General features: G+C 47.9%; 1 protein-coding gene across 2 annotated transcripts in view; it reads left to right on the plus strand.

The window, feature by feature from the left end:
• The window catches only part of NXN (nucleoredoxin), a 144,279-nt gene that overhangs the window by 103,864 nt on the left and 14,066 nt on the right, over positions 1–26,349 (plus strand). For both annotated transcript variants that reach the window (XM_081218473.1, XM_081218472.1), the window contains exons 2-5: positions 16,847–16,964; positions 18,593–18,726; positions 19,257–19,357; positions 21,188–21,294. In XM_081218473.1, the coding sequence (XP_081074599.1) occupies positions 16,847–16,964; positions 18,593–18,726; positions 19,257–19,357; positions 21,188–21,294 (460 nt within the window). The remainder of the gene's footprint in view (positions 1–16,846; positions 16,965–18,592; positions 18,727–19,256; positions 19,358–21,187; positions 21,295–26,349) is intronic.

Here is a 26,349-nt window from a genome sequence, read left to right on the forward strand (position 1 = left end):
TTGCTTCTCGGTCCCTGACTCTCTAGCGTCTGTCTTCCTCGCTGTCCCATCTGTTTGTTTGGGAGGATAGGGGGCTGTAGGACTGTGTCATTTCCTTCTTGTCCCTGGTCCAGCAAGGCTACTCCTGTCTCCATTTTACATGAGATTTCGTCCCCACCTCCACTGTCGCCTAATCAGTACTTCACCTTTTTCACATCCCTGCCACACTTAGAAAATGATCGTTGTGTGTCTTCTGGGATAAAGGGACAGGGCAGGTTGTCACCAGAGGCCTAGGACTTGGGGGGTGGGGGGTGGAGACCCAGCTGCCCCAAAGGCTGAGAGGATCAGTATGGCACCCTCCTCTAACCTCTTTATAGATCACTGGTTGGGGAGCTCTGCCCTTACTGAACTGTTCAGTTCAGTAATTCTACATGAATTATTCAATTTCTAAATTCCCAGGAGAGAGTAGAATTGGTCTCAGATCAAGCGTCCACGCTTGCTGCAGTCACCTGTGGCCTGAGGCCGGCACCCGGGGAACAGACATGTCCTCAGGGTCCTCACGATGGCGACGATGGGGGTGTGTGGGGGGCAGGGACTGGCCTCCCAGGTGGAGCATCCAAATAGCGGGCAGGCTCAGGTGCTTAGCAAGCAAGCTCCTGTCCTCCCTTGAAGGTGGGGACCTTTGTCCTCAATCTCTATGGTCCCACAACATCTGGCACAAATACTTGGTAGGTTTTGGGCGCTCAATTAATGTCTATTGTTGAATGAGTGCCTAGGCCCGTGAGGGGTGGAGGCCTAATGTTCTGCCGAGCGTGACACTTGACATCTCTGGAAACTCAGCCACCTCCCCACCCCCTGTGTCACATCGTGTGACGCTGCTTCGCCCCCATTTCTCCAGGACATCTCGCAACCAACCGGGGCCTTCATGCCGTTTTCCTCTTTCTTGTTACCCTCTGAAGTCTCAAACCGAGAGCCTTTAACCAACGGGGCAGGCCGCCTGTGTTTTTTCTCAGAATGAGGCATTTGGAACCAATTGTGTGGTGGCCCCTTAGAGTTAGCTGTTTAGAAGTTAAACAACACACACTAATACTGCATTGTAAAAATGTCTTTCCGGCCAATGTCTTGGACTTCTGTGTTTCTGTGGAAACACCCATCTAAATTTCCTGCTTGATTTTTTTTCTTAATGGTCAGACATTAACTTAGCAAATACTGCTGTTTTTTAAAATGCTGCTGATGTTAAAGCAAGCAGCAGCAGTACCTTTCGGGGGTAAGAAATCAACATTCAGTCATTGGAAATAAATTGGTAGCGGTTGACATCCTGCTGAGAGTGACAGAGACCCTTGGCTTAATTAATAATTTCATCTCAGTTCCTTCACTTGCTCTGTTTTATAACAGCTTTATTTAGCAGAAAGAGAGATGTAAACGGATCTTTCTTTGTAAGAATGGGGGGATGTAATACTTTGTTCTGTATTGACTCCCATATTTATTTCTATATTGAGTATGTAGCTCTTTCTTACTTATTCTACATGAATCACTTGGATGCATAAATTCAAGGACATATGCTTGCAACTCTCACACATCTGTCTTGAATTTCATCTTTTCCACCCCGTCTTCTACTTTCCAAACAATTTACCTCCCTCTTTCTCTCTCCCTGCTGTTATTTATTTCATTGTGCCGTGGATTTTCAAGAGCTGGCGGAGGGGAACAATGCAGGCCACACAATCCATTTCTATATAAAGGCATCTTGGAGCATGGCGGGCATAGCTTCTTCGTATAGGATACGATTCCTTTTGCTGGGGACACTGCTGGTCCAGAGCACATAGCAGCGCGGCTGACCCTGGTTTCAGAGCCCTGGAGGAGCCTGGCTTGCTGGGTTCCCAGTGAGGTAATGTTGTTCCCATCATGGACCAATCCAGTCCAATTTATGGCTGACCTTCATGTGCCCGGCTCCGTGCAGAAAGGGCCCTTATGACTATCCTCTTTGATCTTTTTTTCCAGACTGAGAATTTCTCACATCATTGTAAATGTTTCCTTTCCTCCCCTTGTCATTTGGCTGGGGCTCCGTGGGGACTTCCTGAAGCAGGAAAGTGGTAACAAGGGGTTTAACTGGGTACTCAGAAACTTCTGCCAAGAAACAGAGCTTTCTGTGCAGCCAGGGAAAAAAAAAAAAAAAAAAGAAAGAAAGAAAGAAAGAAAAAAAACCCCTGATGAAATAACAATCAAGTAGGAAATTGAAAGAAGTACTCTGCTGATGGCTTCTCGGTGGAGCAGGTATGGATGGTGCTGAAATGATAAACATAGCTGAAATTCTCACAAACCATACTTCCGGCCCCTATTTTCATTTGGAGAGAGGACATGGAAATGCTCACCCCGCTGACTTGTAATTTACAGCATTTGGGTTAGGAGGTGTTACGCAATTGCATTCCTAATCTACTGGAAGCTGCGGAAAGTTTTGAGCCTATTTGCCTGATTTGTTTTTTGGATAAGAACTTATTTAGTAGCTGTTTAGGAACCATGATGAATGTGTGAGAACGAAATACCAGCTTGCTTATTTTTCATGCCGCATCTGTAGAGTCAAATGTGAGAAGCTAGTAAACATACTTTCTCGGCCTGAACATCACCATGGTCGTCATTGTCATCATCATGTCATCATGACGTATTGAATACCTACCAGGTGCACAGCGCTGAAGATGCAAAAGCAGCTTAAGATTTAGTCACCTGGAGGGACTCGTCAGATGGAGGAAACACAAGATGGTTTTGAGCCCTGGAAGGATGAACACAGTAGGATTCTAGAAGGGTGGAATTCTCTTTTGCTATTCACTTTCTGGATCACGTCACATCCTTAAATTCCCTTGTTCCCATAGTTTGTGAAATCTCCCTCTCTTTCTCTTTGGATCTTTTCACTGTGGTTTCTGGCCCTAGGGGTTCTATCGTGTGCAGTAAGTCCATGCTGGACATGTCATTCAAGTGCTGAGTCTGAGAGTTAGTGGAAAATCAGAGCTTGGAGCTCCAAGGTCATGGAGAACTGAGGAGGCTGGGGGAGCTCTATTGTCCTCCCTCAGGAGCCTACACTAACACCGTCTCCCCTGGGAAGGTCTGTTTTCAGATGAAGAAGTTTTCTTAGTATGGATTTTGATTGTATTTTATTTAGCCACACCATGCGCGGTTTGCAGTGTCTTAGTTCCCCGACCAGGGATCGAACCCTTGCCCCTTGCAGTGGAAGCTCAGAGTCCTAACCACTGGACCGCCAGGGAAGTCCCTGGGTTTTTATTTTTAAAAATTTAAATGAAAACAAAACCTTGCTGGCACTTTTTTTTTTTTTTTTTTTTTTTGCAGAAGTCCCTTTATCAGCTATAGCCAGTTCCCAAATTTGATGGCCTTACATTTTGTATTGAACTGTGAGGGATGGATTGGTTGGGGCCGGGGCAGGGGCGGGCAGCGGGGGAGTGGGTATGAATTGATGGCATCCACCATTTTCTGGCTCGGGAGGGGGGAACGTGGGAGATACCACTACTTTGACAAGCAACTTCCTCCAGCAGAATCCCCGACTCTGCAAGGAACGGCAGTCTTCCTTCCCCACAGTCCTTATTCCTTGGGTTCCTGTCTTCCCTTTTTGTTTTGTTTTAACCTTATGGGCCCTATAGAAACCTGGTGTGCAGACCCTCAGAATTTATTTCTCTTTGGTATGAACTTAAACATTCTGGGTTGAACTTGTATGGTGACACGTCTCACAAAGGAGGTGGCAGACCCAAGATCCCAGTGTTCCAGTAAAAACACACTGCTCAGGGTGAATGTGGGCAAACTTTCCCGATAATATCAGCAGAGGGATCCACAATGGCACAAGCCACAGAAACCCTGTCCCCCCCAGGAGTGAGTGCCTTGGGAGCCGCGACCTGGTCTCTGCAATTCCAGAGTGGTTCTGGCTCCTTGTCCTCTCTCCTCTGAAAACTCCCAACCCCATCTTTAGTTCTTCTTTCTTGATGGCATATGTTATTACTAGCCACCCCCTTACTGTTCCAAACCACTTTGCCCAGTAGAGGCTTTTATACCAGATGGGGCTCTAGGAAATCCCTCTGTCAGCTTGTGAAAACTGCAGCACAGGGAAACAGAGCAGCCTGTCCTCCGTCTTTGGTGACGGCCAGAAAGAACTTGGCAGCCATATGTCCCTTTGTGATCCCAGCAACTGCTCATCTCCTGGCCTGTTGACTCATTAGGACAGAAAGTTGTGTGGCACAGTCAATGAACCTCTTTAATGGGAGTTGCAAATGGGACCAGGTTCCAAATGTTCGAGAACAGGACTCTCCAAGCCCGAGGTGAGGGATTAAGAAATATTTGGCATTTTAGCACTTTTGAAAGGGTAAGAAGAAAACATTTACGTTTTTTGTCTTTATATTTGTGGGCATCATTTCTTTCTTTTTTTTTTTTTTTGCGGTATGTGGGCCTCTCACTGTCGTGGCCTCCCCCGTTGCGGAGCACAGGCTCCAGACGCACAGGCCCAACGGCCACGGCTCACGGGCCCAGCCGCTCCGCGGCACGCGGGATCCTCCTGGACCGGGGCACGAACCCGCGTGCCCCGCATCGGCAGGCGGACTCTCAACCACCGCGCCACCAGGGAAGCCCCATCATTTCTTATCTCATGAATTTTTTCTTGTTGTTGATTGAAGCCAGTCCGAAGGTGCAGTTTTCTGAAAGGACCTTTAGTAGCAAAGTTGCCTGGTGAGTGACTCCCAGGAAGGCAGGAGGGAAAGCGGACGGAGGCTGTGGCCTCCGTGTCTTAGAACGTGTCGGCTCCTTCTGGACTGCTGGTTGCAGACGGGATGCAGCTTCACTCATAGGAACCCACTTTGGCTTCGCCACCAAAGTCACAAAGCTGCAGCCCACTGCCAGTGCTGGCAGCCAGGCCCAGGCCTCCTAGCCACATGAAACACCACTATTTAAATGTTTAAGCTTCTCATGTCCACTAGCATGGACACCATCAGTCCCTTTCGTCTCAGGTGGTCATAGTTAGAATTAGTGGCCATTTCTTAGTTGTTCTGCCGCACCCCTGTTAGCAGGAAGGAGCATCCATGGACTGAATGCCGGTCTGGAAAGTACCTGCATTTCCACAAAGAAGTGGAGCTTTTGCCCCTCCCAGAGCCGCTGCTGGGGAAGCAGATCCTCCCCTGCTCTCCCTTCCTTCGTCAGAGCCCATCTGCTTACCTTCTGGCAGGAGGCCTCTTGTAATCTATTCTGTATTTATTTGTGTGGATTATTCTGGGTCCCAGCCCTGGCAGGGGCCAGTGGCCCTGTGAGGTCCTGATCACCATTTTTCAAACACTGCTTAGTAAGTGCCCTTGCAGTTTGATTATGTACAGGGCCCACTGCCCTAGATGGGCTTTCATCAGAAAGATTTCATCATATTCTCTACCAATAGACTCTGGAAGGACACATGTTAGAAGCGTTCTCATGTGAGTGTTTACTAAGCACATCATATGTCTTATTTATCCTCATGGTAACCTTAGGAAGTATTGGCCTGGCCAAAAAGTTCATTCGGCTTTTTCCGTAACATCTTATGGAAAAACCCGAACTTCTTGGCCAACCCAGTAGGTACCGTGGGACCATTTTGCCATTGACGAAAGTGAGGCTGGGGGGCTGCTGTGTCATTTGCCTGAGGGGCAGAGCCAGGATTCCAGGCCATCTGCCCCCAGAGCCTGTGCTCTCAGCTGCTGCGTGTGCTTCCCTCCCGTGTTCATGCAGTGAGGGTTTGGAGGCCCCCAGAGCACAGCAGTCTGCTTGGAGGAAGGATGAAGGGGCAGTGGTGGTTCTGTGTTGGACCTAATAGAAGCACAGTAGGCGCCCCTCATGCTGGGAACCGGCAGGGCTTTGACGGCACTTTGGAGCCACCAGTTAAGACAGAAGCAGAGCTTGCTGTCAGCCAGTGAGGTGTGTGGTGGAAGGCTGGCTGCTGACAAGGACAGACGTCTCTTGGATAAAGAGACAAAAGGAAGAAGCAGCGTATCAGATCCTCCACCTCATACTAGCGGCAGAGTGGTTCCTGTTGTAAAAGAATATCTTGCAGAGCAAAATGAGGCTCTTAGGAACTTAACAAGTCCCCACAGCACCAGGCTGGGAGTACCCAGCTCTTACTCTGTAGGGTTGTCTCCTGGCCTGGTTCCTGTGTCTGCAGGTGTCCCACGTTGCACAAGGCCTAAGAAGTCATTTCCCACATCCCCGCCTCTGCCAGAATGTAACCTACAGCTGACATGGAGGCTTGATGGGGGTTAGAGGGGTCAGCACATTTTTCCACTTAGGGTCAAGGAGAAATGGCAGTGTCCTCTTTAGGCCTCATCATCATTTCTGGCATTTATCGAACACTTACTGTGTACCAGGCAGTGTTCTAAGCCTTATACATACATTAATCCAGTTCATTCTAACAACAACAATATGGAGCAGGTATTGCTATTATCCTCACTTTACTCATGAGGAAATAGAGGCTCAGAGAGGTGAAGTAACTTGCCCCAGGTCACCCAGCAGGGATGTAGCAGAGTTGGGATTTGAACCCAGGCAGTCTGCTCCAGAACCATGTTCGTAACCATTTTACCTACACCATACTGCCTTCTGATAGAACTACTGACTAAAGATTTGAGTGACCAACAAGGACCAAACTCAGCCCTGAGCTGTTGCTTCTTGGGGCTACCCCTGCATGGAATCACAGTGGTTTTATGGAGGATGTTTGAAACAGTAAGCGTGTTTGATTGAACACACCGAGCCATTCCTGGCACGTTCATTAAACTAAGATGGAGCCAGGCTTCCTTCTGGCCCTTTTTGCTCACTTTTCCTGGCAGTTACTGCGTGTTATGCCTGCAGAGAAGTAGTTATAGCTCCACTTTTGTGCGTGTGGTAAAATAGATATAACATTGACCATTTTTACCATTTTCCACTTCTAAACCGCAAGGATCCTGAAGGCAGGCCTGGTGTCTCACACCCTTCATGTCCCCTGTGGCACTTTGATTATCGTTGTAAGTGAATCACACCGGGTGAATCTCTGCTGGATTGCACAGCCCAGCTAGGTCAGCTGTAAATCAGCTAGAAAACTTACTATTCTGAGATTTGGGGAAATGAAGAGTAAATTTATAACGTCCCTCCTACCTAGTCTTGTCTTTTTCTTTTACTGCAGCCTGGAGTAGCAGAGATGGACCCAGAAGGAGAGCGTGTGGTGTACTTCAGGCCTGGTGCCTTTGTCTGCAGGAAGCAGCGAGGACATGTTATTTTGTAAACCTCATGCTCTGCGACCCTTAGGGCACAGGTCCTCTTTCTAAACCAGCTGTAGTGAAGGGGAAATTGATTGTTAATCTAGTTTCAGAGCTGCGTCCCCTGGGAGGGCTTTGATTTCTCATAAGCTGGTGCAGGTTCCGATCAGCCCGGCCCAGTCCACCTGCACCTCTTCCTTGATCTCACTGGTCCATTCTCTGTGTTGCCTCCAGACAGAGGGGAACTGGGGAAGGGAAGGGATCAGAGACACTGTTAGATAAAGGGATAAGAGCTTTAATTCCACCAGCACTTGTTTTGGGTAATTTATTCTGCAGTTTAAAGAGCTTTCTGGGCCCCCAAGTCTCCCAAGGAACAAGGAAGAGTCTTGGTCATCAAGAAGCCCTTTAGGGCTTCCCTGGTGGCACAGTGGTTGAGAGTCCACCTGCCGATGCAGGGGACGTGGGTTCGTGCCCTGGTCCAGGAGGATCCCACATGCTGCGGAGCAGCTGGGCCCATGAGCCATGGCCGCTGAGCCTGCGCATCCGGAGTCTGTGCTCCACAATGGGAGAGGCCACAACAGTGAGAGGCCTGCGTACTGCAAAAAAAAAAAAAAAAAAGAAGCCCTTTAAATGGCTGAACTTGATTGTGTAGCTGGGCATCTAGTCTGGCTGACCCGTCGACAGTGTTTCCTCTCTCCCTTCCTTCCTTCCATTGTCATTCCTCCATTTGCTCACCGTCATTTACTGAACGCATAACGTGCCAAAAGCACTGTACTTGGCCAACCGCTGTACCAGGCTGGGAAATTGGAGTCTCAGGCCAAATCACACACTGGGAATCCTGCCTCAGAAGCAAGGCTTGGTCTTAACTCTGGGGATATGAGGACAAGGCCCTGCTGGAGCATTTAGAATGGTTCTGGGATAACAACAACAACAATAATAATAGCAGCTAACACTTATATAGGACCTAACCTGGGTCAGGCCCTATTCTAAGCACATTATATGACACATCTAATCTTTACAACAGCCCAGTGAGGTGTAGGTACTGTTATCTCTGTTTTGCAAGTGAGAAAACTAAGAGAGGAGTTAGGTAGCTTGCCTGAGGTCACCAACTAACAAGTGGTCGGAGCAGAGTTAGACCTGGGCTCCAGAACCTGTGCTGAGTAACCTCTAGTGTATGTATATACCGCCTTGACATTGGACAGTGGGACAGGGGGGATTTCCCTCTCACACTGCATATATAATGGGCTTTGGTCATGTTTGGTTAGAAAGGGTAGGAAGATCTGTTTTCTTCTGTTTGAAGATCTGTTTTCTTCTGTTTGAAGATCTGTTTTCACATGCTGCTTCCAGAAAGGATGGTGTTGACCATGGTCAGCCTTTGGTGGAAGGGCTGGGGTAAGGTCTGCCTGAGAAGGTTCCAGCTGACCTTGCCAAGGAGCTGGCTGATTAATCCTACATCTATGTTAGCTTTGGCTTGATCCCACAGATTTTCAGCAGCTGTTGAGAAATTAAAAACTTAGACCCCCAGTCAAGTGCAAGACCCAGTCCTCAGAATGAGAGGCAGATTCTGTGTCACCCTCAGGAGCTGGGGCTTCTCAGAAATTACCAGGTTGAATTTCCCTGTGGCATGTGTGGGTGCTGACTAATCCCACCAGGGTTTCCGATTAGCTCAGCTTTAGAGTCTGCATTTTTACAGTTTACCAGTCCCCAATCCCATCCCTTTTGATATTTGCTTCACTGTTCGGTCACTGTAAAAGCATTTCTGGTCCGCACTCCTGGGATGATAGCTCCTACCGCAGCCTTGGGATCGCTAACGAGAACCTGCCACCAGGCTGAGGAATGGGAACTTTTAAGTAACCTGATAGCCTGGTTTGTCATCCTTTTTGCTTTTGGCCAAGTCTAGCTAATATCGTCTCCTCTTTCTTTTTGTCTATTTCATCTTTGCTGCCTTGCCTTCTGTATTCTAGGCTTTGGGCGTTTGCTGGGACGCATTCTCTCGGAGTTGCCTGGCCTCTGGGTAGTTATGAAAGGAGGTGGGATGTGGCATCAAAATGAACTCTGGGTGGATGTTGTGCCAGGACGGTCACTGGAGCGAGAGCAGGCATTGGATGTGAAAGTCACTGGGTCTCTCTCACCTGCAGCAGTGCCGGTCAGCGTGGCCCTTCTAATGAACCTGTTCAGTAGCCATTGGCCTTCTTTGTCCTGGTGACCTGGAAGGGGCTCCTGCCCTCAGTCCACCTCCCAGTTTCAGGTGCTGGGATGGGAACCGCCTGGCATGGCTCCTCTCCCTCCTACGCTCCTTGGTAGCAGACTGTATGGTATTTCACACTTCCAAGGCAGAATCAGACGTGAGGTCAGAGTTCTCTTAAAAAGAGAGAAAGGCAAAATCCAGGGTCAGTTTAAGAAAAAAAATCCAGTTGCCCCTTTAAAACCTGGAAAGCCAAAATGGGAGGTGGGAGGAAGAAAGGGAGGGAGGAAGGCAAACGGACCACATTAAACTGGGCCCCAAATATGTACGTGTTTTGCAGAAGGTGCTTATGGCAAAGAGACCACTTGCTACAGAAGGAAATCCCTGTTTTCTGAGTTTTATATGCAGCCTAGGCAGTTGATTGATTAACTTTAAAATAGAGTTGACAGGAAAACATTTTTTGAAAAGGATGCTGACAAGACAAGGGGGAAATAAGCATAAATTTGATTCAGATATTAATAATGTGTCTCATGTGTGTAATGCTTTAGTTTTCAGAGTGTCTCCACACACGTTACGTTGTTTAAGTTCCGTATTCATCCTGCGATGTGGGTATGACCGTGCTAGGCCAGCAGGTGTGACCTGCCCAAGGTCTGGTACCGTGTCACCTACTGACATCTACTGAGATGTCAGGGCCAGGATGGAAACCCAGGCCCTCCCAAGCCCATTTGGTTCCTCCACCACCGTTATTTCCTCCCAAGAAGAGCTTTGAGATAATGTAGAAGCACTTATGCTCCTGACTCTGCTTAAATGCTCTAATATCATACCAGGAAAGACTATGAGCTCATTTCCTAGGGATCCTTAAAAAATAAGCAACATTAGGGCTCTGTCCCAGGTGGTTCTGATCTTCACCATCCCGAAGGCAAAGGGATGAATTGGAGACCACTGGCGGCACCCAGCTCTGAATAAGTTTGGGAAGATGGCAGCTGCATATAGTGAGATTTTAACCTCCCACTCTTCACCATTGCGTCATCTTCGAGTTTAGGTAAATGCTGATTTTTATTAGAGGAAATTTTCATGACAAGAGTAAAGATGGGGCAATATCCTAGTTCTCCCAGTTGAATCAGGGTTAAGCCATGTACTAAAGTGAACTCTTAAAAGAAGGGGGTCTTTTTCTGGGGTCTATAGACCTCTTGGAATCAGACAGGTTCAATAATCTGGCTTCAAAGAAATCACGAACTCTATGAAATTACACACAGACTTTTTTGTGCATGTGTATTTTCCTCTGGGGAAAGGATCTATATGTAGCTTTTATCATCAAAAGTGTCTGTGACCCCAAAATGGTTATGAAACCAATGTTTTAAGAGGCCTTTTTGAAAACCTTTAGTGGACTTGAGATGTCAGCCACACTTAAAGGCACAGAGGTGAATCTTGGTGATCATTTCTTGAAGCTCATTTCCAGTTGGCATAAAAGAATCATCAAAGCGGACCTGTGTGACTTTTCTAACATAAATTGACATGGTTGGAATGATCATTCTTATGCCTTCTGCACAGTTTCAGAGCAGAGTAATCGGGATGCTAAAACCTGAGACAGATAGTCCCAAGCAAACCTATAAATCACTGATGAATGACATAAGTTCCTAAATAAATCACTATCATATAAAATTAGGCCATGATATGTTAGTCTACGAAAGGATCAACTTTTCAGCGTCAGATGTGAGTCTAGAAACATAATTTTTTCCCATTAACCCAGTGGGCCTTTACTTGGAAACAACAATGGACAAAACGCAGCCATGACCTCCTGTCTTCCTTGAGATCCAGTGGGAAAGAAAGGGGAGGCTCTCTAGGGAGGGAGGAAGATAAAGGTCATAGGGGTTACAGTTTCTTCCCTCTCTAAGGAGGATATTGGGAGAAAAGAAATATCTGTGATGATCTGAGGTAGGACAAGGGGAGGGTGTTATAGTCCTTCTGCCTACATGAGGGACCCAGAAAAAATTGAATTCTTCCTTATCTGTTATGGGGGAGGGGACAACACCTCTATTTTTAGAGTCTTAAAAGGTACTACACTAAGCAGGCCTCATCCTCAGGTCCTCCTTTTATGACATCAGCTGGGGGAATGGTCCTGACTCGCACTGAGTGGCCCAGCATTTAGGGGCTATGTTGCCCAGGTACCATAAGCCACCATTCCTCGAAAAATATCTAACCAAGAGCCAATCACATGCTTATGTTTCAAGTATAATATGGGTGCCTACATTTAAACCGCTGTATTACAATCCCATTACATCTGCCATCTTTATATTTAAAGCTCACAGGCTGCAGTTTCCTTTAGGAAAAAGACTAGCTACCAAAAAGCTTGTTGTTACAAGATGCCATTTGCTTGTGGGAGTCCCAAGTCCCTGGGGAGATATGATTATAGTGATCCCTTAACAACACATGTGACCAGGGAAGATTTCTTCTATGAAGGCAAGGATGGTTTAACTGTAGAGTGGTTACTAATGAAATCTACCACAGCAAGTCAAAGGAGTAACCTTAAAGTAACCATCCATTCCTGATAAAACTTTTATTTTTTTTAATAGATCCATTGTTTTATTTATTTATTTACCATTGTCTGCGCTGGGTCTTCGCTGCTGTGCGCAGGCCCTCTCCAGTCGCAGTGAGCGGGGGCCACTCTTGTTGCGGAGCACGGGCTCCAGGCGCACGGGCCTCAGTAGCTGTGGCACGCGGGCTCAGTCGTTGTGGCTCGCAGGCTCCAGAGCGCAGGCTCAGCAGCCGTGGCGCACAGGCCTGGTTGCTCTGTGGCATGCGGGATCCTCCTGGACCAGGACTCGAACCCGGGACCCTCGCATTGACAGGCAGACTCCCAACCGCTGTGCCACCGGGAAAGCCCTTTTCCTGATAAAACTTTTGTTCAAAGAGTTAAGGAAGGCTATTTTTTTTAAATTATGGTAAAATAGACATAACATAAAATTCACCATCTTAACTATTTTTAAGTGTACATTGCAGTGGTATTAAATATATTCATGCATGTTGTTGTGCAACCATCACCACCATCTATCCCCATAACCTTTTTCATCTTTGTAAAACTGAAGCTCTACACCCATTTAATAGTAACTCTTTCTCCCATCCCCCCTACCCCTGACAACTACCATTACAATTTCTGTCTTTATGATTTTGACTACTCTAAGTACCTCATTTAAGTGGAATCATCCAGTATTTGTCTTTCAGTGACCGGCTTATTTCACTTAGCATATGTCCACAATGTTCATCCTTATTGTAGCATACCCTTCCTTTTTCAGGCTGGATAACATTCAAGACTGTTTTGTTTAACATGTTAAAGGATATCTGTCTCAACGCAATGGCTAATATTACATAAGATAGTAAAATATTAAAGATATATCCATTACAGTCAGGTAGAAGATAAGGATGCTGGCTACTTAATATTGTTCTGGAAATTCCAGCCAGAATGGTTCTACAAGAAAAGGAAATAAGGGCTTCCCTGGTGGCGCAGTGGTTGAGAGTCTGCCTGCCGATGCAGGGGACACGGGTTCGTGCCCCGGTCCGGGAGGATCCCACATGCCGTGGAGAGGCTGGGCCCGTGAGCCATGGCCGCTGAGCCTGCGCGCCCGGAGCCTGTGCTCCGCAATGGGAGAGGCCACAACAGTGAGAGGCCCGCGTACTGCAAAAAAAAAAAGAAAAGAAAAGAAAAGAAAAGAAGTAATACAAATATTGAAAAAAGAAGATGAAGTTGTTTTTATTTGCAAATGGCATGATTTTTTATTCAGACTAAAAAAGTACTTTGAAATGTGTATAGTTGACCCTTGAACAACATGGGTTTTAACTGTGTGGGTCACTTATACACAGTTTTGGTGTTTTTTTCCCATAGTAAATACTATAGTACTGCGCTATCTGTGGATGGTTGAATCTGCAGATGTGGAACCGAGAATATGGCGGGCCACCTTGAGCATTCCAGGATTTTGGTATCTGCGGCAGGTCTTGGAACCAGTCCCCTGTGGATACCGAGGAATGACTGTATATTTAAAAATTAGCTGTTTTTACAATTCCATCTTTCCATTTGTGACCTGGATCCCACCTTTTTGCCTATTCAAGGACTTTGCTTCTACACTTTTCCTTTTCATCAGTTTTCTTCTTTCTTTTCTGTATTATTCCCCGTTGCATATATTACAGTATCTCCCATCTTTAAAATATCCTCCCTCTGACCTCATCATGTATTTTTCCAGCTACAATCCCATTTCTTTGCTTCCTTTACAGCAACACTCTTAAAGAGAGTTGCCTGTAGTCACTACCTCAGCCCCTTATCTGCTATTTTCTCCTCTTTTTATAACCTTTCTTCTTTCTGTTATTCTCCTCTTGATGTTTCACGTGTTGTCGGGACGACTCGGACTTGTCTGGGTCCCAGGCCCATTGTAGGCATGTGTGCTGGACAGAGCTGTGCCCCGTCCTTCCCTCTTCATTCCAGTGTGTCTGTCAGCTTCACCCCTGCACTGACTCCTCCCCGACCCCAGCAAGGTCACATGTGACCATTGGTGCCACATCCACCGGTCAGTCCTCTGTCCTCATCTTATTCAACATCTCAGGGCATTTGACACAGTGGCCTACACTCTCCTCTCCAAAACACTTTGCTCACCTGCCTATTGGGACACTGGAGTCTCCCTGTTTTCCTGTGTCACTCTTCACTCCTCAGCCTGCTGTAGGTGGTACCCGGCTCTCCCCTGGGGTCCCTTTTCCTCTGTAGCCGTGTCTTCTCCTTGGATGACCTCACCTGGTCTCATCCAAGGCTCTAGGATCCTCGCAGATACCCAAATCTGCGGATGCTCAAGTCCCTTATATAAAATCGCATGGTATTTGCATATAACCTATACACATCCTCCTGTACACTTCAGATCTTCTCTAGATTGCTTACAATACCTAATACAGTGTACCTATAACGTAAATAGTTATACCTACAATGTAAACGCTATGTAAATAGTTGCCTGTGCTTGGCAAATTCAAGCTTTGCTTTTTAGAACTTTCTTGATTTTATTTTCCCCCGAATATTTTTGATCTGCTCTTGGTTGAATCTGCAGATGCGGGACCTGTGGATATGGAGGTCTGACTATATGCTTAGAATAAAGTTCTGTTATTTTTACACGTCTACAGGGCCTTGAAGATCTGGTCCACGACTGCCCTTCTGACCTCATCGTGGCTCCCCTCCCTGACTGTCTGGCCGCGTCCACTCTCACCTTCCCCATTCAGCCTCCCCCCATGTGCACGTGACGTGTTTCATGTCATTATCTGTGCTCAAATGCCATTTCTTCAAAGATGCCTTCCAGAGCACTCGCTAAAACGTGCACCACTCCCCCAGTGGGCCTTCGCTCTTACCCTGCTCTGGCTTCTTTTTATTGCTTACAAGTGCCTGAAATTATTTTTTTCTATATATTCTTGCTTATATTGTCTGTCTCTCCCACTAGAATAGAAGCTCTGCAAAGGCAGCCACGTCATCTGCCTTGTTCTTTCTTGTCCCTTGGGCTGGCACATAGTAGGTGCTCAGTTAATATCTGTTGAATGAATTGCAGCACTTACCACTTGTAAAAAAACATCTTGGGGAAAAACAGTGTATTTATAACAGTGAGATAGATGTGTATCTCCTAAACATCAGTAAGGAAAAGAAAGATAAGCAACGAAAATGAGCATCATTTTTTCCTATCAAACTGGGAAAACTAATGGTAGTGATAATGTTGGTGAGAGTACCAGGAAACGGGTGCTCTCATTTGCCATTGGTGGAATATAAAATTGTCTAAGCTTTCACAAGTGATGAGTCATGGCTTATTTTTATCTCAGTTTTTGTGGTTTGCTATGTTTCCCATTTTTCCCAATAGTTACTTTTCCCCCCAGTAGTTACTTTTCAAATCAGAAAAATCTGATAACCTTAATCCCCCACCCCCACCACCTTTTTTTTTTTTTTTTTAATACCTGGCTGGATCCTGGTACCAGCAAACTTGTAAAGCTAATCCCACTGGTAGGATGGTCTTGTTGTGTTGTTGAACCTCTTAAGAATGTTTAATCTGAATCCTGTATCGGGTTTCTCGGCAATAGTGCAAAATCGGTCACTGGAAACTTTATGGGCAGAGTCACCCTTGATCTGAGGTCCTGGCCGGTCTGGAGAGCCCAGTGGAACCGGGAGGCTGGGAAAAACATGCAGCACTAAGGGGGGCCCAACCCAGTTAGAGATGGGGTCCCACAACCCTTCCTGCCAAGACCCGGGTCTCCATAGGCTGGGTAGGCCTCACATTTCTTGGCAGATACCCTGCCCAACTCCCTGGCTGCTTGGGACTGAGTTAAAAACAATGATCACAGCCACCCATGCCTTTTCCTCTGCTTTATGCAGCTGGATTTCTGATGCCTGTTTCCCTCGACACCTCCATACCCTATTGTGCCAGTGCCCACAGGGCCAGCCAGCCCCTCCTGTCTGGGCCCCAGGCCCCCTGAAGGGAGGCTCACAGCTGAATCACCAGTGGGCCATCCTGCAATCTCCCCTTGTTTCTTTCTTTTCTGGAGGTGCATCGGTAATTCAACATTTCATTTCTTTACGTCACTTTCTGGCCTTGGCAGTTCAGTTCCAGAGCTCTCAGCGGCCCACCTGAGCAGCACCACCCAGACGGCCAGGAGCTTACAAAGGAGCCAGCACACACTCGGCTCCTAGCCCTGGGCCGTCGCCTTCACACTTTCTCAGCCTCGGCTCTCAGACCCTGGCCCTCTGACAGCTGGCGCAGCTGACTGCAGGAACCTGCCAAGGACTGGGGATTGTTTTAAGTGGCACAGGGAAATGAGGGTTGGGGCTGGCTGAGGCTCGTGCTTCCCAAGTGTTTGCAGGCTGAGTGGCACACACTTAGAGCGACTACTGATATTTCGGTGCATGGACCTGGTGAAGTGGGGAGAGGGGCTGGTTTTAACTCTTGGTCATCTGTTGAATGCCCTTGTTCCTTCTCCCTTGGGGCCAAGGGGACACAGCCGAACACCTGCCTGATGATAGGGTGGAGAGGCACCAATAAAAAACCTCCCTTCCTGCCTTAACCACCTGGTGGAGGTCTGACTGTATTTGAAAGATGCCTGATCCATCTTCACGTTCGTGCTTCTTAGAGACAGTGCCCACGGGAGAGGTAGGAGAGAAAAGCTCACCCAGGGCGAGTGTGGTTCTCCGTCGGCCTCTGCTGCGACTTGAGCCTGGGTGTGGCTCTGACTTGGGGTCCGCTCCACTGTCTCAGGCCACAGGGACAAGTGGGATTGTAGCTTCTCTTATCCCTTTTGCCCAGCCAGCCCTGCTTTCAATCAGTAATTCATTTAATCTGTACTTTCGTGTTTTCCAGCCTGTCTACCCCTGAGGCCCAGGAGGCTCCGAAGAACTCTGCAATTAATCTGGTTTGGATTTAACCACCTTCTTGTACTTTTCTTCTTATAGCTTAAACTTTGGAACAAATATCGAATTTCCAACATTCCATCACTAATATTCTTAGACGCCAGCAGCGGGAAGGTCGTGTGCAGGAATGGGCTGCTGGTGATCCGTGATGACCCAGAGGGTAAGGCCTTGCTTTGTCCACCCGTACCCCCTGCTCTGCCCCCTGCCCTGCCCTCCCCTGTTGGTACAGAGGGTATAAAGGAAATACATGAGTGTGGGTTTACTTGGCTAGAGAATATTGTCTTGATGAAATTACAGTATTCTCCAGGTCATGGTTAAGATTTTTACGGAGATCAGAATGTCCCTCGTGGGGGCTTTAGTTCATGGGCCAGCGGAGATGGAATCTGAAAAAGGAAGTTTAGCTTTGAGGGCTGAGGAGGCCATTGAGAAGCGGCTTGAGCCCAGATTCCGACTCCTAGTGCTGTTTCAACGGCAGCTCTCACCTTCACAATCAGAGGCAGGCTGTGTGGTTTCGGGGGTTTTTTCTCATTAAAATTTTACCGTAGCAAAGTCGCAATCTCTGCATTGCTCTGCTGGCCTGGCGGTGAGGGCCCCTCAGTTCCTGGGGCTGCTCAAGTCCTAAGCCTTGGTCTTGCTGACTGGCCGGGTAGCTGGCTGTGCCTGGGTGGCTCTCATCACCCTGCTCAGAGGCTGTCCAGGGCCTGTTTCTCTCCTTCTCTCAACCCCCGCCCCCCAACCCTGTGCACTGGAGTCATAAACGTCATAAAAGTATTACAAGATCTTCTTTCCCTCACTTACTGATCCAACTGGAGGATTCAACCCGGGTCACAAATTTTCCCAGTAAAAATTTCACCTGCTTCAAAGAATTGTCCTCAGTAAAAGCCAGGGCAGGTAGAACCAAGTCTTTACCTTCTGAAATGTAAACACACACGCACACACACCCCCCACTCTGAAGCTTGTTAAAAACCCAGCTTCCCCGCCTCCACCCCCAGAGATTTTTGGATCCATTTGTTTCAGGGTGGGCTCGGCCACCTGCTTTTTCAGCCAGGCTGTGCTTCTTTCTCCCTCCCATCCTCCACCCACCCCAGGCGATTTTGAGGCAGTGGTCCCTGGACCACCCTGTGAGAAAATACTGTTCTGTTGAGTGGGGGAGCATATCATTTGCTCTTCCTGCCTGGGGCTTACGTGTCACCAGAATGTCGACCATCTGGGTTGAGTGGTTTTACGCTTTCCTTTCAGTAGACTGAAATTCTCATCTCGCTGCGTTCCCTGGGCCCCAACCCAGACCCGCTGAATCAGAATCTCTGGGGGTGGGGAATTTTACAATTCCCCAGCTGATTCTAAAATGCAGAGTTGAGAGCCACTGAGAGTCCAGGGTTGGAATTGAAGAAACTCACAGTTAATACCCGAGGCAGTGATTTCCCAACTGTCCCATCATCACAATTACTCGGGGAGTCGTTTTGCTTTGTTTTGGACATGCATCTTCAGCCTTGCCCCTGAATCCTGAGACTGGGGGTGGGGGGTGACCTGGGCTTCTGTACTTTTCAAAAGTCCCCCAGGAGATGGGTCCTGTGGTCATCCAGGTTCAGGAACCATTGCCTTGAAGGTAGGTAGGGCTCTGCCGTGGACGAGTCCTGCTTTTATTCCTGGTTTAGCTGTGGATTCTATGGATATGTTAAAAAATACTGTTTGGTGATAAAGTTGTCATGCTCTGCGGCCCTGAGGCCTTTTGGGTCAGAGGCCACGAGGAAGAGTCTTAACATTCTTGCTGTCTGTTGCCTGTTTCAGGTTTGGAGTTCCCTTGGGGGCCTAAACCCTTCAGGGAAGTCATTGCAGGGCCCTTGCTTAGAAATAATGGGCAGTCCCTGGAGAGCAGCAGCCTGGAGGGGTCTCACGTGGGAGTCTATTTCTCTGCACACTGGGTGAGTGTTTGGTCCCTCTTTAGTCCAGACAGAAGGGAGCAGTGATGTCACCACCAAGACCAGCTGGGGTTGGCTTCTGGAGGTGTGACTGCTCAGGTGTCATTTCCCTGCATTCTTGCCTTCTCCCGTGCCCGAAGCATGGCTGTCATGCTGCAAGTGCTTATTGTGATGAATGACATTAGCAGCAAGCAAACGACTTCTTTGGACTGGCCTAAAAGGGTAGTCCTTCCCCCTAAAAAATAAATAAATAAAAAGAGGAGTCCTCCTAACCCATTCTGACGAGGCTCCTCATGGGCCCCGCGGGAGCTCGTTTTAACTGCTGCCTGCTGGCACCCAAGTGGATGGGGCAGGGCCTGTGCTGGATACGCGCCATCACGAGAGGCACATTTGTTTCTGCCTCTTCCGTAAACTGGAAACGCGATCCGAATCCTGCTTGGGTGTTGCTGACCTGGCCTCTACGGGCAGGTGGCTGGGAATTGGGAAGGAGAAGGCACGACGTGCGGCTGCAGGTTCCCACTCATGTCTTCCAGTGTCCGCCCTGCCGAAGCCTCACCCGGGTCCTGGTGGAATCCTACCGGAAGATCAAGGAGGCAGGCCAGAAATTCGAGATCATCTTTGTCAGTGCAGACAGGTAACGCGTGCTGGGGAGCGTGGCGGTGCATCTCCCCTTTTCTCTAGGTGGATGTCTCTTGCCGTACACATCTCGCCTCTTTAGCTTAGAGCTTGGGGGATGGGGATCAGGGGAGACATATCTGGGATGATTGTCGGAGGGACAGATACATTTCATATTTACTCACGTAATTGTCTGAAGGGGAGCCAAGAAAAACCCATCCTTGCTGTCAATATTAAGGGACATCCCAGTTCTGGCCTGGGGCATTTGAGATTAGCATGCATTTTTTTTCTGATTAGTTCAGCTTTGTGGATGGTGGTGAAAGGATGTGGAGGGGGGAGGATGGAAAGAAAAGAGCCGGAGACTAATGGAATGTGGCACCTATCCTAGCGGGCTCTGCAGTCATTTCTCTTAGCTCTGGCCACGTGCTTTTTCTAGGGGCTCTCCTCAAAACAAGAACAGACATTCTTCCTGGAGTACGTCAGGGCCTTTTAGCCTCAGTCTCCTCTGTTTCTTGCCCTCTTGCCGGCTTTACTCATCAGTGACCTTCCTTCATCTCAAAGCTCCAGCCCCAGTTCAGACCGAGCCACCAGGTGTTCTGTTCACAGAAGGGTCTCTGAGATGGCAACACACGGAGGGCCTTGTGTCCACTGTCGTACCCTGGATGTCTGCATGACGCTGTCCTCAGTTTATTGGCCCTTGGGCCCCGCCCCACTATGCTGCGGGGGGGCCCCCCCCACCCCATGGAGTGGGGCAAACCTGAAGGCATGCCACAGGGAGGAGTCACTTTGTTAAAGCTTTAAAAAACATCAACTTGGGCTTCCCTGGTGGCGCAGTGGTTGAGAGTCCGCCTGCCGATGCAGGGGACACGGGTTCGTGCCCCGGTCTGGGAGGATCCCGCATGCCGCGGAGCGGCTGGGCCCGTGAGCCATGGCTGCTGGGCCTGCGCTTCCGGAGCCTGTGCTCTGCAACGGGGGAGGCCACAGCAGTGAGAGGCCCGCGTACCACAAAAAAAAAAAAAAAAAAAAAAAAACATCAACTTGGGAATTTCCTGGCGGTCCAGTGGTTAGGACTCCGCGCTTTCACTACTGAGGGTGTGGGTTTGATCCCTGGTCAGGGAACCAAGATCCTGCAAGCCCCGTGGCGAAGCCAAAATAAATAAATAAATAATAAAAACGTCAACTTTATTGAAGTACAATTTACATACAATGAAATTCATACATTCTGGGTGTACAGTTCAATGTATTTTCACTAATGTATGTACCTGTGTCACCATCACAGTGTGAAGGCATAGAACATTCCCATCAATTAAAAGAATCCCTCGTGCCTCTTCTCAGTTAATCCTCACCCCCAAATCCCAGCCCCACGGATCCCCGGATCTGCTTTCTATCACTTGATTAGACTTATCACTCCTAGAGTTTCTTAGACATGGAGTCGTAGGTATATGCTTGGTTAAGTGTCCTGTACGCATCACTGTTATGTGCACAGATTAAAAACATTGCGGGGCATGTGGTATCTGAACATCTAGGCTCCTCATAAAAGTAAGACCTGTCAGTGTTGGAAAAGGAGACGTTAAGCTGAGCTGAATGTGTAGGATGCAGAGGAGTGGGATGTTGACGTGGCCTGGCATTTCAGTTTGGCGTCCACCTGTCGTGTGGAGCTTTGCTTTGGGGTGTGCACTGGAATGAGCAGGACAGTGTCCTCCAACGGCCTGGTGTCCGAGGAGCACGATGATTGGAAGCCCCGGCATCTGTAGGGCCCTGGGCACGACTTGGTGGAAGGTTGGGGAGGACCCAGTGGTGGTGCCTTGGGGGGTAATAGGGCCTTGTGTCCGTGTGTGTGTCTCTGTAGGTCAGAGGACTCATTCAAACAGTACTTCAGTGAGATGCCGTGGCTCGCAGTCCCCTACACCGACGAGGCCCGGCGGTCGCGCCTCAACCGGCTGTATGGAATCCAAGGTAGGCGTGCCCGACGCGCAGGCTCCTTGGAATACTGCTTGTCTGGGCTCACCACCTCTTTGGCTTTCCTTCTAGAGGGAAAAGAACATCTTTATTTCCATGAATGTTCACATTCTTTAGCATCTTAAAAGTATGCGGTGGATTTTAAGGTATGTAGATTATCCCTCATTAATGCCTTTTTTTTTTTTTTTTAAGTGCTTGTCCCGGTGAGACAGCTACTTCTCACCACCAGGCCTAGTGGGTTCTAATGTGGTTGGGCTATGGAGAACACCTGCCCAATGACTCGGCCAAAACCCTATCCCGAGGTTCTTTCTGTCAAACAGACCTGAGGGTGACCTTTGGTTCTGTTACTCAGGCTCCTTGAGCCTCGGTTTCCTCATCTGTAAAATGTGGATGATAAATTTGCCACAAAGAGTTGCTGGGAGCGTTAATAGGATAATGCAAATCCCATACTTCGCACGTTCCTGAAGTGTCATAGTGACGGCTGAGGGGGTATTGCCTTTTAGGCAAGAAAATTGATTTCCTGAGAGTGTTGAAAACTTGGACTTGAAGTACTAATCATGGTGTTTTTCAGAAATAATGATTACTAGTGAGACAATCTGTGTTTTTATTCTTTATTATGTGAATACCTCCTTCCTAGACGTCACCCAGCCAGGTTTTTTCCTGGTGGCCTATTAAGAGTTAAATTCATTCTCTTTGTATCAGTGGTACCAGATCCTGGTCTACCCTAGACAGATAACAGCTAATATTTGAGTTCTCAGTGTCTCGGTTTATAGGAAGTGGGAAAAAAAAGACAAATCAAGATCTACCCACCAACTCCACAGCTTGTGGGGGAACACATCAGGTTCTTTAACCTTTTTTCTTCACCATTTATTTGTGGGGGTTTTTTTTGTTTTTTTTTTGCGGTACGGTGGCCTCTCATTGTTGTGGCCTCTCCCATTGCGGAGCACAGGCCCCGGACGCGCAGGCTCAGCGGCCATGGCTCACGGGCCCAGCCGCTCCGCGGCATGTGGGATCTTCCCGGACCAGGGCACGAACCCGTGTCCCCTGCATCGGCAAGCGGACTCTCAACCACTGCGCCACCAGGGAAGCCTCTTCACCATTTAGAATAAGCATTTGGCTTTGTTAGGAGCTAGTTTCAAAAAATTAATATTTCATTTAAAATTGGTGATTCTCAATTTCAAATGTGCATAGGAATTCCCTGGGGATCTTGCGAAAATGCAGATTCGGATTCAGTGGTTCTGGGGTGTGGCTGAGATCCTGCATTTCTAGCAAGCCCCCAGGCGATGCCAGTGCTGCTTGTCCAGGGACCACACTTTGGGCATTAAGTCTAGGTCTATTAATCCTTTGAGAATTTTGGAGCCTTACGCCTCCTACTAATAAAAAAGATGAAAGCAGTTTTCTTTCCAAGCAGAAGTGGAGAGACATGACATGGTTTACTGGTCCAGAAGGACGGGTACCAAGTTGGTTAATTTAAAGGAGATGGCCCAGGAGTATTTCCTTCCAGCACTCTGCTTGCAGAGAGCCTTAAAACATGTGTGCCTTGGGGTAGGAGCAGTATTGCTTGAGAAAAGTGATGATCCTAGGCCAGTCATACTAAACAGAGGGTTGAATTGCAACTTGGTGGGGATAAGTAAAACTTCATGTCTCTCAATTCACTTATTCATTCATTCAACAAGTATTTACTGAGGGTTTACCCCCCTACTGCTGACTGACCTTGAGCAAGTTACTTAACCTAACATTTTTCAGTAAAATTGGGCAGTTTCACTGTTGGATACAGAGTAGGCACTTAATATTTAACTGACTGGCTTAGGGGAAAAAAGGGAAATATTTGATTTTACAACCTAAAAAAGATAAACTTTTAGATGTCAAAAAGCTTACTAACAGAAAGGCAACTAACAGTATTAATAACACATGTGGCAAAGAATCTGTATCCTTCATAGAAAAAGAGCTCTTTCCAGATACCAGTCCAAAAAGAGAGATAGACAAACAATTTAGTTGAAAATATGTACAAGATATGAGGTGGGCAATTCACCTGATGCATATTGTCAGAATGGATAAGAAGAATATTCAGAATAATTTTCATTCATGATTTACAGATGAAAACACTGAATTTGTGTCTATCACATTTGAAAAGAACTCTACTTTCCAAAAAAAGATAATCCCCAGTATAGGAAAGAGAGCAGGCTGCTAGTAGGAATCTAAATCAGGGCAACGTTTCAGGGAGAGAAGTTGGCAACGTACCCCAGAGGCCTTAAAAATCTATAAAACCTTTAATTTCAGAATTCCATTTGTAGGAATTTATGTTCAGGAAATTACCCTCTAGCACCCAGCAAAAACTGAACTTGTTGTGCAGTTGGAGGTGCATTTTTGTTTTTTGTTTTTTCTTTCATCTTTCCTATGCTTTGGATTTCATCACAGACCACAGTTCTTTCCTTGCTTTAGCCCCTAGAAAACTCAGAGCTGAATTTGTAGCCACCTTTAGCAGTTTTACAAAGCTGACCATTTCTCTGCGTGCCCTTGACCCCTAGCTTGGTTTTCTCTTCCTTCCTTGTTTTCCTTTCAGTGGGATGTTTTCATCAATTTTTTATTGGATTATATCATGCACTTTTTTAAGCAGCCTCAAATCCTTTTTGGAAAAAAGCTGGAGTAGATTTAAATGCATAGGATTCTATTTCTTGGGCTCCAACTAACCACCAATACTGTACACTGAGCTTGGTGGGGAATAAGAAACCAGAAGGGTGTCCCGGTGCTGCCCTTGAGTGGGCAAGATGGGATTTACATTGGGAAATAACTACAGTAGGATGATATCTTTTGAAGAACTAAAAAGTGTTGGTCAAAGAGGTGTCACTTTGTACAAGGGCTCAGAAGACTGAACTTGTCCCAGAGAGCAGAGCAGGTGCTGGCCTTCACTCGGCCACTCTGCTCAGTCAGGCAGCCTCTCTATATGGAGGCATCTTCTTTCCAAACACACGTCCTCAGTGAAGCACAGCCTTTTCCTCTCTGAGGAAGGGAGTTGCCCTTTCTTGGAGGTGGAGGCCAGTGAGGTGCAGGTCATATTCTAGTGGTCGATGCTAAGGCCCTGAGGTCACCTGAAAGTAATACATTACCAAAGGACTGTCTATATCATGCGTAGCCAGTTTGAGGGTGGGGGTTTCTACCCTCCCTGTGCTCTGTGAGATGCTTCTTGGGGCCCTTGTTGGCGGGGTAGGCACAGAATAGCAATCTCCTAAGGAGAAATCACAAACCCTGCAAGATTCCACACAAGTTTTGGACACACAGCTGAGGCTAGAAGGTACCCTTCTGTCAGACATTGGCAGGGCACGAAAAAATTAAATTGATCGTGGGACTTCCCTGGCGGTCCAGTGGTTAAGACTCTGCGCTTCCACTTTAGGCGGTGTGGGTTCGATCCCTGGTCGGGGAACTTAAGATCCCGCATGCCGTATGGTGTGGCCAAAAAAACAAAAAAGGAAAAAAAATTAAACTGATGGTTTTCTGTCTGCCTTCAGAGAGCGGAGAAGGGAACTCTCCTTTTGGATTCTCCAGCTATCAACATGTAAATATTACAGCAGTAGGAGCCCTGGTTGCTAGGTGTGGCCCAGACAGCCAGGATGCGGGTGACCACAAATGAGCAGGAAGAGAATGAAGAGTTTTCAGAGATGCATTCATTTGGCTCAGTCTCTTAAGGCCTGGCAGTGTGAGGATGAGTACATATGTGGTTCCCAGACTTCAAGGAGCCCTCAGCTGAGAATCAGAAAGCTGATCTGGAGAGGCCCTGTGCCCAGGCAAGCAGCGGCTGGGCAGCCACACAAAAGAACCCAGCTCTGGCCAGCAAGTGTCCTCTGCAGCCCATCCCTGCACCTGGCCTGTCCCGCTGCTCCTTGTCTGCTGGCTCCACGGTGTACACTCCCTGCCCTCTGTACTAGCCCCTCCTCAGCTTGGACCACCCTGCTTATCCAGCTCTCTGCCTCCTGCTTCCTCACTCTTGGGTTCTCTCCCTGGCACAGTGTTTTCTGCCAGCTGCTCACTTGATCACTGACCTCTTTGGCTAAGCCTTAGGAGTCATTCCTGCAAGCAGCCTGTCAGACATTGCCGGCTGACCCTGATCTGTCTGTCCACCTCTGGCCCTGTGAAGCCAGAGATGCACTAAAGCACGGTGAAACGAGAGTGTGGAAGAGCCACACAGGATCCTTTTCAAGGCAGCATTTAATGAAGGGCACACAATGGAATAGTCTGAATTCACACGAGACTCTGGCTTGGAGCTCTTGAGCCCAGAAGGCTTCCTGGAGGAGGTGACTCTAGAGCAGGGCCTTACAGAATGGATGGGATTTAGGTAGAGGGTTTGAGACATTCCAGGGCAAAGGCCAGAGTAGGATGTCCATGGTGTACTATAGGGCAGGCTGGGTAATAAGGCTGGTGATGCCACATCACAGAAGGCCTTGAGCACCAGGCTGTGGTCCTTGAACTTGGCGCTTTGGGCTTTGGAGCTTTTTGAAAAATTTGATAAAGGGAAGATCAGTGCAGTAGTGACATGTAAGCTAGACTGGAAGAGAAATCCCAGAGGCATGTTATCCTCTGATATCTCTGATGGACTCACTGAGCTCCCACTGTAGCCAGACCTCAGGCTGTGGCTCACAACAGACCTACCTGTGGGGAGAGAGAGGCTGCTCCCTTGGGCTCTAGGGCAGGTGGCCCAGGCGGCCTCTGCCTCCTTCCAGCCTCACAGGGTACTTCAGCTTCATGGCATTTTTTGGGGTCCCCGGTGCATTAGTTGTTGGAAAGTTCTTAGGCAGCATTTTCCATTGATTTTACCAGTCAGCATGCCACTGCGTTTGACTACCAAAATATAAGGTAGAGAAAATCCACAGCCTGTTCTAGGGGGCAGGGTTGCTGAGAAGACGCCTTTGCAGCCTTGCACAGGCCGGACCGGGAGCAGAGTGATGGGGATGTGGAACAGGGGCTGGCTGGGGACCCGAGGTCCCGGGGCCATCACTTTCCTCCCTGTCGGCATCTCCCATGGCCCAGACTCCTCCCCTGGGTGAGTGTCTCTCTCCT

The sequence above is a fragment of the Mesoplodon bidens genome (genome assembly GCF_964165515.1).
Source record: "Mesoplodon bidens genome assembly, chromosome: 19".
Classification (NCBI taxonomy): Eukaryota; Metazoa; Chordata; class Mammalia; order Artiodactyla; family Ziphiidae; genus Mesoplodon; species Mesoplodon bidens.